The sequence below is a fragment of the Momordica charantia genome, assembly GCF_013281855.1.
Source record: "Momordica charantia cultivar OHB3-1 chromosome 8 unlocalized genomic scaffold, Mcharantia_2.0 BLBB01000008.1, whole genome shotgun sequence".
Taxonomy (NCBI): Eukaryota; Viridiplantae; Streptophyta; class Magnoliopsida; order Cucurbitales; family Cucurbitaceae; genus Momordica; species Momordica charantia.
In genome coordinates this window covers 1,996,908-2,009,629 of record NW_028275166.1, presented here as the reverse complement: position 1 = coordinate 2,009,629, position 12,722 = coordinate 1,996,908, and the positions used below count along the sequence as shown (strand labels likewise).

At 36.3% G+C, this 12,722-nt stretch overlaps 1 protein-coding gene across 1 annotated transcript; it reads left to right on the top strand.

Annotated features, from left to right (window-relative positions):
• The first annotated feature begins 4,852 nt into the window (after positions 1-4,852).
• Positions 4,853-11,450, top strand: PGI1 (phosphoglucose isomerase 1). Its single transcript, XM_022275918.2, has 14 exons — positions 4,853-5,604; positions 6,029-6,151; positions 6,615-6,713; positions 7,427-7,510; positions 8,066-8,209; positions 8,285-8,350; positions 9,072-9,140; positions 9,236-9,343; positions 9,851-9,903; positions 9,995-10,133; positions 10,262-10,418; positions 10,579-10,657; positions 11,091-11,157; positions 11,243-11,450. Exons 1-14 carry the CDS (start codon positions 5,056-5,058, stop codon positions 11,375-11,377), a joined length of 1,872 nt encoding a protein of 623 aa, XP_022131610.1. The 5' UTR covers positions 4,853-5,055; the 3' UTR covers positions 11,378-11,450.
• Positions 11,451-12,722: the final 1,272 nt, after the last annotated feature.

Below are 12,722 nucleotides of genomic sequence, written 5' to 3'. Positions count from 1 at the left end.
ATATTGACTTGGTAGTCCCTATATGATGGTTGTCATGATGTGTTGGTCGGCACAAAATGATGTAAAATATCGGTTGCCTTATGTCTGAAAGTATATGGTGGTTTCCTTAAATGATGATTATCCTGAAATAATTATTGGCTTATATGACGATTTTTTCGAAATATAGGAATAAGAGAAATATGCATCTTCCTAAATATTCATTACCTCAAAATAAAGGAACAAATACAATAGTTGCACTGATATGCTGGCTGTCCCTAAATGGTTGTCTTGAAGTATCGATTGCCTCAAATTGATAGTTGTCTTGGAATAATTGTTATCCTTGATGTGATGTTTTTTTGAAATATTGGTGTCTCGACAAGGGAGATAAAAGGTTGCCTCAAATAATAGGCCAACTGTAATGACAAATATTCTAAATAAAAATTGCCTTAAAATATTTGTTGCCTTCATACTGTGACAGTTTTCCTCGAAAGTTACCGTGAAGTCATTGCATCAATGTCACAATTTTTTTGAGAATTGGTTGCCTTTGAAACACCTATATCTTTCAAATATTTATTACCTCCATATGGTTATTGTTCTAAAATATTGAAATATTTGTTGCTCTGATATGATCACTATCTTAACATATTTGTTTCCTCAATATGTTGGTTGGCTTTGAATAATTTTTTGCTTCGCAATAATAGTTGCCTAAAAATATTAGTTTCCTTGGGTTGACGGCTGTCTCTAAATAGTGGCGGTCTTTGAATATTGGTCTCCATAGAAATAGTTGTTGTCATGATATGATGATTGTTCAAAAATATTGGTTGCTTGGTAAGTGTCAGTTGCCTTAAAATATGCATTGCCTCAATATGATTGTTGGTTTTGAGTAATGGTTTTCTCAAAAATATCTTATGCCTCAAAATATTTGTTTTCTTGATGGGATGGTTCCATAATATTGGTTGTGCTCAAGTTGCATTGATAGGAAAGTTATTCCAAAATATTGATGCAATATCTTGTTGCCTAGATATATATGACAGTTGCCCTGCCTCGAAATAATGGATACTTTGAAGTGTTTGTTGCCTATATTTGATGGTTATCTTGAAATGTTGGTTGTTTAGAAATAACGACCAATATACTCATTGCTTTGATATATTGGTTGTTTCCGTGTTGCCTCTATTTAATGGCTGTTTCAAGAAATTTGTTGCTTCAATGGAATTGTGGTAGAACTGTTGCTTTGAAATATTGCTTCTTGGATACAACGGTTAACATGTTTGGATTCTAGCACTGATAATGTTATCTGCCATTCTCCACCTTTCTTGTGGTAGGCTGGAGCAACGATTGCTCAATTCAAGTCACAAATGGTTGATCGTGAACCAAAATGGTGTTCTATTGGCTGAATAAGTACGGTATGATTCAAGTCTCTACTATTAGAGAAAGATCTGTACGACAACTTTAGCTTGAACTTTAAGCTTGTTGTATCTTTAGGTTGCTGCATCATTTACAGGTATGAACGGGTTCTGCAGAAATGTGATACTAGGAATGATGATAATTTGAGGAGACAGATTTGAAAGAGCCATATTCGATTGATTTTCTCTTCCAATTTTTACAAATCTTTTTGGAATCGTTTTTTGTCTGATATTGTAGAACTTGTTTTCGGCGCAATTAAGAATTTTATGTGAGTTTTTAAAAGCTTTGAAATCGCCCAAAATCTCAAGCTGTCTGGTGGCTCTGAAGTTGATAACGTGATAGCAATTGCCAAAACTCAGGTGTGTGGAAGAAAGAACAAATTCAAAGCTGTAGTTTTGTAGACGTTATTTTGTTGTGGTTTGTTTCTCTCTCTATCTATAGCTGATAAAAAATGTGTTTTGTAGAGATGGAAGACAGGTTACGTTTAGCAAATACGTACAAAAGCTGAAAAGAAAAGTTGTAATCCTTCAATCTCTCTCGATCTTCTTCCTCTCTCGATTTCAGGTACTCAATCTCTATCTCTTTTCTTCAAGTTTAAGTCATCTGCTAGATTGTTGTATGATCATTTTCCAGATAAATAGAACCAAGCTGATAATTTCAGTTGAAAACCAGTTTTGATTAAAAAAAATGGACATTGGTTTGGTTCCCCAATCTCTTCCAATCCGGGAACATTGAGTATTCAGTTCTCGGTTAAGGAAAAAACTGAGAAAATTGAACCAACCCCTACCTAATAAACTGATTTACCAGCTGATGCCCAGTGACAATTTGGAAACAGAACATTTCAAATCTTCCTAATTTTAGGATAATCAGATAATGTGGGAAGGTTTTAGCACCCAAATTGTGGACTCCTCACAACAAGGTTATGTTTTAACCGTTTCATTTTTTATTCAAATTTGTATTTTTGCTGGACCTTTAGTTTCCGGAAAATTTGCCACCAATTGCGGCCTTGCATGCAAGGTGTAAGGAGCTTGCTTCAATACTACTATTTTTCAATTTCGGATACGCACGGTGGTAAGCATGTTTCACTAAAAAATATATAGTTTGTTTCAAAATATTTGTTGCGTCCTGAAGTTTAAAGTTGCCAGTCTTGAAATATTTGTTATATTGATATGATAGTTGTGTCGAAATAATAGTTGCCTTCAGATATTGGTTATCTCGAAATGACAGTTGTCTTGAAATATTTGCTGTCTTGGTGTGTTGGTTGTCTTGAAATTAAAGTTGTAAGTCCTGAAATAGTTGTTATATTGATACAACAGTTGTGTCGAAATATGGTTACCTCAAAAAAAATGGTTGCCTCTAAATGACAGTTGTCTTGAAATATTTGTTGCTTTGAAACATGGTTGCCTTGATATGTCAGGTTGCCTTGAAAAAATGGCTACTTGAAATATTTGTTGCATTGATACATTGGTTGTCCTGAAATATTGATTGTATTGATATGATAATTGTTTAGGAGGGTTGTGACTATTTCGGAATATTAATTACCTTGTTTTCTTTGAAACATTCTCTCATTCCATAGTTGCCACAAAATATTAATTGGCTCGATGTAACAGAATCCTCACATAGCTACTGTTAAGAAAGGATTGAGATTTCCTTGGTAAAAAATTGATTTGCTTGGTGTCCCCATAGAAACTTTTTGAAGGATTGTTTGAGATTAGCACTGAGTTGATGTATTGTCTCATGCTATTATTGTGCTCTTATGACTTCATTGAAAAGAAAGAAATGATAGAATCTTCCAAGATTAAGTCCATTTGTTTTACCGTTTATGAAGTACATTTTATTCGTTACTGTTCTATCTCAATGTTCAGACAAATAAATATTGTTGGAAGAGTGTAGAATAGATCGTGGGTATGAGGGGATTGAACCTCTCATTCTAATTCCAACCTTTAGAATGAAGCAAGATACTTTGACTACTAGCTTATATTAATGTTGGCAGAACATTGGATTGAATCTTGTGTAGGCTTTTAATTAGTTTAATTTATTATTATTATTATTATTATTTAATCGATATAGTGCGGGTAATAACCAAAATTATCAAATAGCCTTTTAATTAATTAAAACTTCTTTGTAGAGTTGTTGGTTGTGTTTGGCTATATGGTAAAAGTAGAAAATACTCTATATTTTACAATGTCTAAGAAGAATTAGCTCGTACATGATCAAAAACCGCAGCTATGCTTAGTCAACAAAAATTCTGATTGTCATTACCAAAGCGAGCATAATTTATCGATAATTAACATGTATGTTTAATCAAGAGGTTGGGTTCAAATTCTCATCGAGAGTTTGAAATCCCACTCGTACATTGTACTAACAAAAAGTAATAAAATATATTTAAGAAATAAAAAATGTTATTTTTTGATTTTTAAAATGATCTCTTAATTAAATATTTTTTCTATGAAAATTTCTAATTAATTAGGTAATTTTTCTATAAATAGGGTGGGTAGAGAAGAGTAAGGTTTTTTAGTATATGTATATAGAGAAGAATAATAGGGGTAGGGGGGAAAATTTTCTCCATGACCTTCCTTAGGCGGTGTCACTATTTTTCATATTCTATTTTTAATTAATTAATTTTAAAAAGTACATAAAACTACCGTACTTTAAAAAAAAAATTTTACTTACATTACACTTTTAAACTTTACGCAAAATATTTTGTTAGTAATCAATCACTTAAAAAGAGAGTTTTTCAAACCAATCGAGTTCAAAGCAAAAAAGGTATCAATGAAGTTTCAAGCATTAAAGAAACAATTTGACATATGTCTTATATACAATGATCTTTTTCGTCGGGAGTAACATAATTCAATGTATAGGTATATTATATATATAGAAAAATATAATCCTACAAATTACCTTATACGGATATAAACAAAAAAAAATCTACTTACCCATTAAATAAAAATAACATATAACTTAATCTCATTACTACCTATGCATCTCAAGAGATATTTATATTTGTCAGAGTTTAAAAAATATAATTTTGAGATTTTAAATATTACAAAATCAGCCATCCAAACATTGCTCAAAATAGCCAATCATTCGTATTCTTCAATATTAATATTGAAGGTTGAAATTACCCCCTTGTAATTTGCAACTTAAGACTAAAAAGGAAAAAAAAAGTAGATAATGAAAAAGGAAAAAAGAAAGGAGAATAGAGAATGAAAAAAGTTTTAAGGCATAAATTAAAAAAAAAAATTTAAAAAGGGAAAATAATAATATTTTATTTCGATTTTCCGCCGTCGGACGGTCAACGGAGAGAAGACGGCGGTCAGGTTGTACGAGACAGACGCAGACAGTTGGCAATTTGGAAGGAATATTCGAATTCGAGGGTAATTCCGTAATATTATGAACCACAGAGGGGCAATACCGTCAAGAAGGAGCAATTCCACTTGCCAAATGCGAACGAGTTAACGTGTGAAGCTTTTACACCGCCGCCCGCACAAGCACACACCAATTTCTCAGAGACAGAGTCGACTGCTAAATTTCCTCGGCTTCATTCATTTATTTCGGCTCACCCAAAGATTTTTGACTTGGTAGGTACCGGAGCCAGATGGAATGATCCAAAAGATTCTATAAAGATCTTCGTAATCGGTAACCTCGAGATTGTCGCTTGCCTCTGTTTCCATGGCTTCCATTTCTGGCATTTGCTCGTCTTCTCCATCGCTGAAGCCGCAGACCAAGACGCTGTTCCTTGGAGCTACTGGGTCATTACGGAAAGATTCAGTGTCATTTCCGATTCGCGCGAAGCTCAATGACGGGCGATTGGGTGCCGGTCCTGCTCACTCTGTGGCTAAGGAGATCTCGGTTGAATTATCCGATGCCGATGGAGGTGTTAAGAAGGCGAAGAAGGGGTTGCAGAAAGACCCTCACGTGCTATGGAGTAGGTACGTTGACTGGCTTTATCAGCACAAGGAGCTTGGGCTGTTTTTGGATGTGAGTCGAATTGGATTCTCGGACGAGTTCTTGGAGGAGATGGAGCCTCGATTCCAAGCTGCGTTCCGGGCTATGGAGGCGCTTGAGAAGGGTGCGATTGCCAATCCGGATGAGGGACGAATGGTTGGGCATTATTGGCTGAGGAACTCTGATCTTGCGCCCAACTCGTTTTTGAGGTCGCAGATCAATACTACTCTCGATGCCGTGTGCAATTTCGCAGACGATATCATCAGCGGTAAGGTGAGTTTTCATGGCATTCATCCCCCTTGGCCTTTTCTGTGCTGGCTTTTTTTCCCCCCCTAAAGTTTTACTCTCTGGTTTGGCTACGTACTACTGGCGCTGCTCTGGAGCTATGTAGTATGTATTATGGGTTTTAATAAAAAGTTGGAGATTGAACTTTTAAATGTTATAGTGGCTCTAGGGTTCGTAAATAATAAAATCTGTATTTACGAGTTGGATTGAAGAAGTGTGTATTTTGAGTTTGATTCAGCCGAAGTTTTATTTGTCATATCTAGCTTTAAAGTTTTCTTAATCTGTTAAATTCTTAGGTTTTGAACTTTATAGTTTTACTCCTGAACTCAAAGAACGTATAAAGTATTGTTCGTCTTCTTTACTGTTCTTCTCCCAGCCGGCTAATTTAATTTCCTCACAATGCCAAATGCAGATCAAGCCCCCATCTTCTCCCGAGGGCCGCTTTACCCAGATACTTTCTGTAGGGATTGGAGGGTCAGCTCTTGGCCCCCAGTTTGTGGCTGAGGCGTTGGCTCCTGATAATCCTCCGCTTAAGGTACTTGAGATGATCATTGGTAATGATTTTGCTTCATCTTGAACTTCACTGCCTTAGGAAGTACAAGGTTATTATTTCGGCAGGGGAGCAGCCATATTAGCTGATCAAGGGAAGAAATGTTTCTAATAATTTGATTAGAGATATTTAATTGGGACAAGGCATGGTATTGCAGCGGAATCTGTCTAGTGTGTCTTAAATGCTTGGAGAACAACTGATGTTTATCCAGCATGCTATCACTTATGGTAGTTTAAAGTTAAATGTGTACTGCTGAAGAGCTTTCTCAACACCATCAGGGCAAAAAGGACCATGCACTTATAGTAACTTTAGCAATTATATCAAATTTTATATCTAAAATTAAACCCAGAAGATACCTACTACTGTTTAATAAAAGTAATTTTTTTTTATCATGTGATATTAATCTTTTACTGAACATTCAACTTTTTTTCATTCATCTTTCGGGCAGATAAGATTTATTGACAATACAGACCCAGCAGGAATTGATCATCAGATTGCACAACTAGGACAGGAATTGGAAACTACTCTTGTAATAGTGATTTCAAAGGTCAGAAATACTTTATCTTTTACCTTTCTTCATGTTATGTGTAATGTTTGGGGAAGAAACTGATATTGGCTTGGATAGCTGCAGATAGAGTTAAACTGGAAGGCAGGCTCCATATAGCAAAATGCTTGGACTATGTTTAAGTAATTGAGTCTTGTAATATTGTTGCAAAATAACTAAACCAATTTTTCCAGAAGTCACAACTGATAGGAGAGAGTCAATATATTCATACAAGTTAGTTATTGTCAGCCAGCCTTGGGGCACAATCTTCAAACTTACTCTATTTGAGCTCATCACTTTGTATGAGCGTGAACCCAATTGTGCACATCATTCTCATCTCCTCAGAAAAGTACCCTTCCAAAATGCACCCAAGGGACTTGGACCCAGGACCTTTAGTGCTAGTTCCAATTTATGTAGGATAGATGAATCAATTGTCATAAGAGAGTAGCTGATAGGAGAGAGACCAATTTATTCCTATAAATCACTCAGGACCAAGCCTGAGAGTGTACTCTCCAAGCCCATTTTGTTTGGGCTCATCTCTTTGAAGGCAACCATTGTAAATCAAATTAGGCTCACCCAATAAGTAGGCAGAAAGGTTTTCAATAGGCCAACCCCCTTGATCAAGTAGTACACTGCATCACATATTATCTCTTGGATACAGGGTTGTAACTTATTGGAAATATTGCCAATTTAATTCCCATTTGAATTGTTCACAGAGTGGAGGCACTCCTGAAACTAGAAATGGTTTACTGGAAGTACAGAAGGCTTTTCGCGAGGCTGGCTTGGATTTTGCAAAACAGGTTTTGATCTCAGGTTTTTCTTTCTGCTAGTATTAGTTTTCTCCTACTTTTCATAGTTTAGATATTCTCTAATGTGTTAATTTGAAGTTGTAATTGTAGATCATTGTAACATACAGTTCAATCACTGTTTGCATAAATTAACTCGCACGTTGTGATGTTTAATTAAGTACATATACTTATATCTCTTTATCACCAAACTTATTAAACTGAGTTTCCTTGCATTTCCATGGTCAAGTGTAATCATCTTGTGCTTCTTGCTGAAACTAGAACGAAACATTTCATCTTCTTTTTGCAATCATCTCGTGCTTCTGGAACTAATATACAATTTCAGTACATTCTCGTAGAGCTTGTCTAAAATCATTTGTTCCTTCAACATTTCATGTTTGAGCTCAGGGCATTGACTGTTGTCTAGAGTGAAAATTTGGTCAAATATCTGTAATGAAAATTTCCCTGGCTTCTTTGTTTTCATTATCTTTTTTATTGGTGTTACATTTGTTTTATTTTATAATACTAGATGTGACCAAAAATATAACTCAACACGTGCTTTTTACGCAGGGTGTTGCCGTGACACAAGAAAATTCATTGTTGGACAACACTGCCAGAATTGAAGGATGGTTAGCAAGGTTCCCGATGTTTGATTGGGTGGGTGGTAGAACATCAGAAATGTCTGCCGTCGGTCTGCTCCCAGCCGCACTTCAGGTTGGTCGCTGTTAAATATTAAATCCACGACTTCCCTATCTTTTGAGTTGTCCTTACAAGTGAAGCTTAATACAGGGAATTGACATTCGAGAAATGCTTGCTGGCGCTTCTTTGATGGATAATGCAACTAGATCAACTGTGGTAAGAATAATTCCTTGATTTTTGTTCTGTAGAGTGTAATTATTTCTTTCTTGGTTAGTTATGAGAGAAAAGGTCAATTATGTTAATGACCGATCTTGAGGAATTTCTCTTAATTTATTTCAGTTAATCTTGCCTTGCGTAGTGTTCATGCCACGTTGCTCTATCTTTTACTTTAGAAAATATACCATTAGCATTATTTCAAGGTTACCAAGTGGCACCACGTTCAAAACCCTTGGATACCGTTTGGAATATTTGAATATGCCACACGTTCCCTTAACTACTAAATGAAATAAGATTAGACTGTAATTCCCAATCCTGAACTTGGTGAGTGCAAATGAATATCATTGCATTTTCTGTATGGTTACTGTTAGGCTGGAAAATTCTCAAAGTTGTCCATAGGGGTAGTTCAGCCGAAATTTAAGGTTGTGGATGTCCCAAAGTTCTAGAACTAACTATGTCTAATTCTACTGATGAAAAGGAAAAGGAAATTACTTGTCAGGCATGTAGTCGTCTTATTCTTTGATCCTAGTTTTACTATTAGCTTTCTCTTTGAACTGTCTCTTCCTAGGGTTTTCTGGTAACCTTATTTATTACTTTAATGGAAAATCTTATTTAAGTTTCTCGACTGTTCTACTACTCTTGTTTTGCTTTTCACTTTATGTTTTACATATGACACCAATTGCTCTCTCTTCCTAAAGAATAAAACACTTATGTTGTTCAGATTAGAGATAATCCTGCAGCATTGCTTGCTTTGTGCTGGTATTGGGCTTCTGATGGGGTAGGATCTAAGGTAATTTTTAATCCTGTCACTCCTGTGCTGTAGTCTTGAAACTTGTTGCTTCTATGTCTACCATAATTAACTTTTTCCTGTTGTGCTCTCCTCAGGATATGGTTGTCCTTCCCTACAAGGACAGCTTGTTATTGTTTAGTCGTTATTTGCAGCAACTGGTCATGGAATCCCTTGGAAAAGAGTTTGACCTTGATGGAAATCGGGTATCTGCAACATTTGGGAAGATTGTTCTTGTCTTTTAGTTTATTGAATGGGACAAAATTAGAAAGATATGAAAACTGTTACCTGCCTGAGAAATTTGATTGGCGCTTGTTAATTATTATCATGACGAAGTGGATTGATATTAAGAAGTGTTTGCGTGAATTTTGGACACACTTGATGCATGTTTCATATTCCAACCTTTGCAATCATTAGATACGCATCCACTGGAATGAATAGAGAGATTTATAAGCAAATGGATTATTAATTGTTGCCATAAACCATCCTTAGAATGATTATTTCCATTGGACCGTTAGCGTTGTAAGTAATAAAAGGATCAAAACACTTCAGGTCTCATATTTGACTAGCATGGACAAAATATCTAAAATTTTCCAAGTATCCAAGTACGAAGAATGCTATTCTATTATTCTAGTAAAGTATTATGGTTTGTTGTGTTACATCGAGATGCATTGACTAATAATATGGTTTGCTAAATTCACTTTTTCCCATAGGTTAATCAGGGGCTTACAGTATATGGAAACAAAGGGAGTACAGATCAACATGCGTAAGATCTCATACCAGTCGTTGGAATCTATATACCTTGTAATGCAAACTATGCCAAGGCCTAACCGCCTAATGCACATAACTTTATGCAGCTATATTCAACAATTGAGAGAAGGCGTGCACAATTTCTTCGTGACATTTATTGAAGTGCTGCGTGATAGGCCACCTGGTCATGATTGGGAGCTTGAACCAGGTGTTACATGTGGCGACTACCTTTTTGGTATGCTACAGGTTAGGTTTATGAGGCATGCTAGTTTTACTATATCTTGCTTCCAAATCAAATGGTCAGTGTTCTATTGTTTTGACCTCTCAGAAGACCTGATTTTTTTCCTCTTGTTAAACATTTGAGACTTGTTCAGGGAACGAGATCTGCACTCTATGCTAACAATAGGGAGTCCATCACAGTCACTGTTCAAGAAGTGACTCCTAGATCTGTAGGTGCAATGGTAGCACTTTATGAAAGAGCAGTTGGAATATATGCCTGCCTTGTCAACATCAATGCATACCATCAACCTGGTAAAAATATATGTTTCCTTGTTGCTCAGAATAAAATTCAAACTTGTTTTTCCCTTCAGGTGTTTGTGTTTTATGTGCCCTCATGCTGGTCTCTTTGCTAATTAATTCATTTGCTGTCTTCACCTCAATTTGCCTTCGTATTTTTCGAATGCTATCTCAGGTGTGGAAGCTGGGAAGAAAGCTGCCGGGGAAGTATTGGCTCTTCAAAAACGTGTCTTGGCTGTACTTAATGAGGCCAGGTATGAACTCTTCTAGAGATCCAGAATTTGTCATGCAGTGCATCATCATTTTCTGAAATGGTCCCTAAGAAATCCTTTTCTGTCTCAAAATTGGTATAATAAAAATATAAGAATTGAGGATTAGTAGCATTCTTATATCACTGTAGAACCCAAAAATTTATTCTTATATCACTGTAGAACCCAAAAATTTAAGTTAAGGGGTTACAGTAAATTTATCCTTGACATTCCTCCCTCGTGGGTTTGGAAATTAGCACAAAGTATAACAAGTAATTATCAATATAAATTGAAAAAGAAATGACATAGGAGAGATTCAACACAAAAATTAAAAGCTTAAGTCAATGAGTTAAAGTATTTTTGTTCCGCCTTCAACCGGGGCAGGAATAAAGGGGTTGTTTGTCAAAGCTTCTAATGATTGACATTCTCTCTCCCTCAGCTGTAAAGAGCCTGTGGAACCATTGACACTTGATGAAGTAGCTGAACGTTGTCATGCGCCTGAGGATGTAAGTAATGTGATCCAGTACTCATTTTATAGACTTTTTGAACGACATATATTCTTTGCTGACAAATCCTTCTATATTACTTCAGATTGAAATGATTTACAAGATTATTGCTCATATGGCCGCCAATGATAGAGCACTGATTGCTGAAGGAAGTTGTGGCTCACCACGCAGCATTAAGGTTTTCCTTGGAGAGTGTAATGTTGACGATTTGTATGCTTAACAAAAAACAGCGGTAATGTTCTATATCTTGTGCTGTTTGGATCTCCTAATAAAATTGAGAATACTTTTGCTAATTCTGTTAATCAGGCTTATCAGAGTTCAGTCTCTGGAATTATGGAAAATAATCCTATGAAGAGCAGTTTTTTTCTTGTTGCCCCATAAATGCTCTATTTTATTCCCAACCAAGAGATGGGAAAATGATTTTTTGGCTGGAAATGGTCAAGACTGACAGGGGTAACATGCCTGGCACGGGAGTGCCCCTGTATGGTTGCGCCCAGGCCCCACGCCCCAAGCAGCAAATGTCTGGACATTTGCTTGAGGTTTGGGCACAACAATCGGAGGCTCGGGATGGCGGGCGGCACGGCAGCATATTGTGCTCGATGGGGTTGGCTCGGGTGCCATGTGTGCTCGGTATGAGCCTTGTTGAACGTGAGATGTTGCGGTGTTGCTCTCCATCTTGTAGGCATCCACTTCGAGGTTGATTATCGAGCTTCGAGTTTTTCCACCCCATTCGGGACAGTGGCATGCTTAGGCCTCAGCGCATTGGGTGCGGGTGGAATCGGTAATTGGTAGAGTGTTTGCAAGATGGTCGTTGGAATGTGTGATGTCAATTGATGATGCCGCCCACACCCCGACGGTTTCCAGCCGGATCGGATGGAGACCCACGCCCTTCCATTGAGAGGGGTGACTCTCGCGGGTTGTTAAATCCAACTCGAGATGAGCTTGCTTGGACAATTATTGCACATGGTTATTTCGAATTAAAAAGGAAGGAATGAAGGAAAGAAAGAAAGAGAGGACTGGGAAGGCTTGACAAGATGTATCCTCGTTCACCTATGAATGAGGACAAAATCCACTGTCGTTTGTCACAGAAATAGAAAATATTTGCATTATACGAAAAAAATATTTTGAAAAGTGATAAAAAAATATATTTCGAATTGGAGTATTTTTTTTTATTAATATAATTAGAGTGACAGGATTTATATCACTATTGACTATCACGTACATATTAATTCTATATATTTGACACATAAAACCACTAATTGACCATGATTCCATATCTTTTGGCCATACAACCTAACGTAGCAAAAATCATCATATTTTTTAAAACAAATTCCACAACTTACAAATTCCACACATGGGGGAATCCTTTCTTAAAAGAAGCAATATGAAAAATGAGAAAATTCTAAAATATTTTTTCGGGGAACATTTTTTATGACCTTCGAAAAAATACCATGCCAAACAAATCGAAATAAAAGTGAGCGTTTTTGTGGTTACAGGAAAAAAAAAACCTGAAAAACAATACAATACCATTCAACCAAATCCAATTCATAAATTGCACATTACAT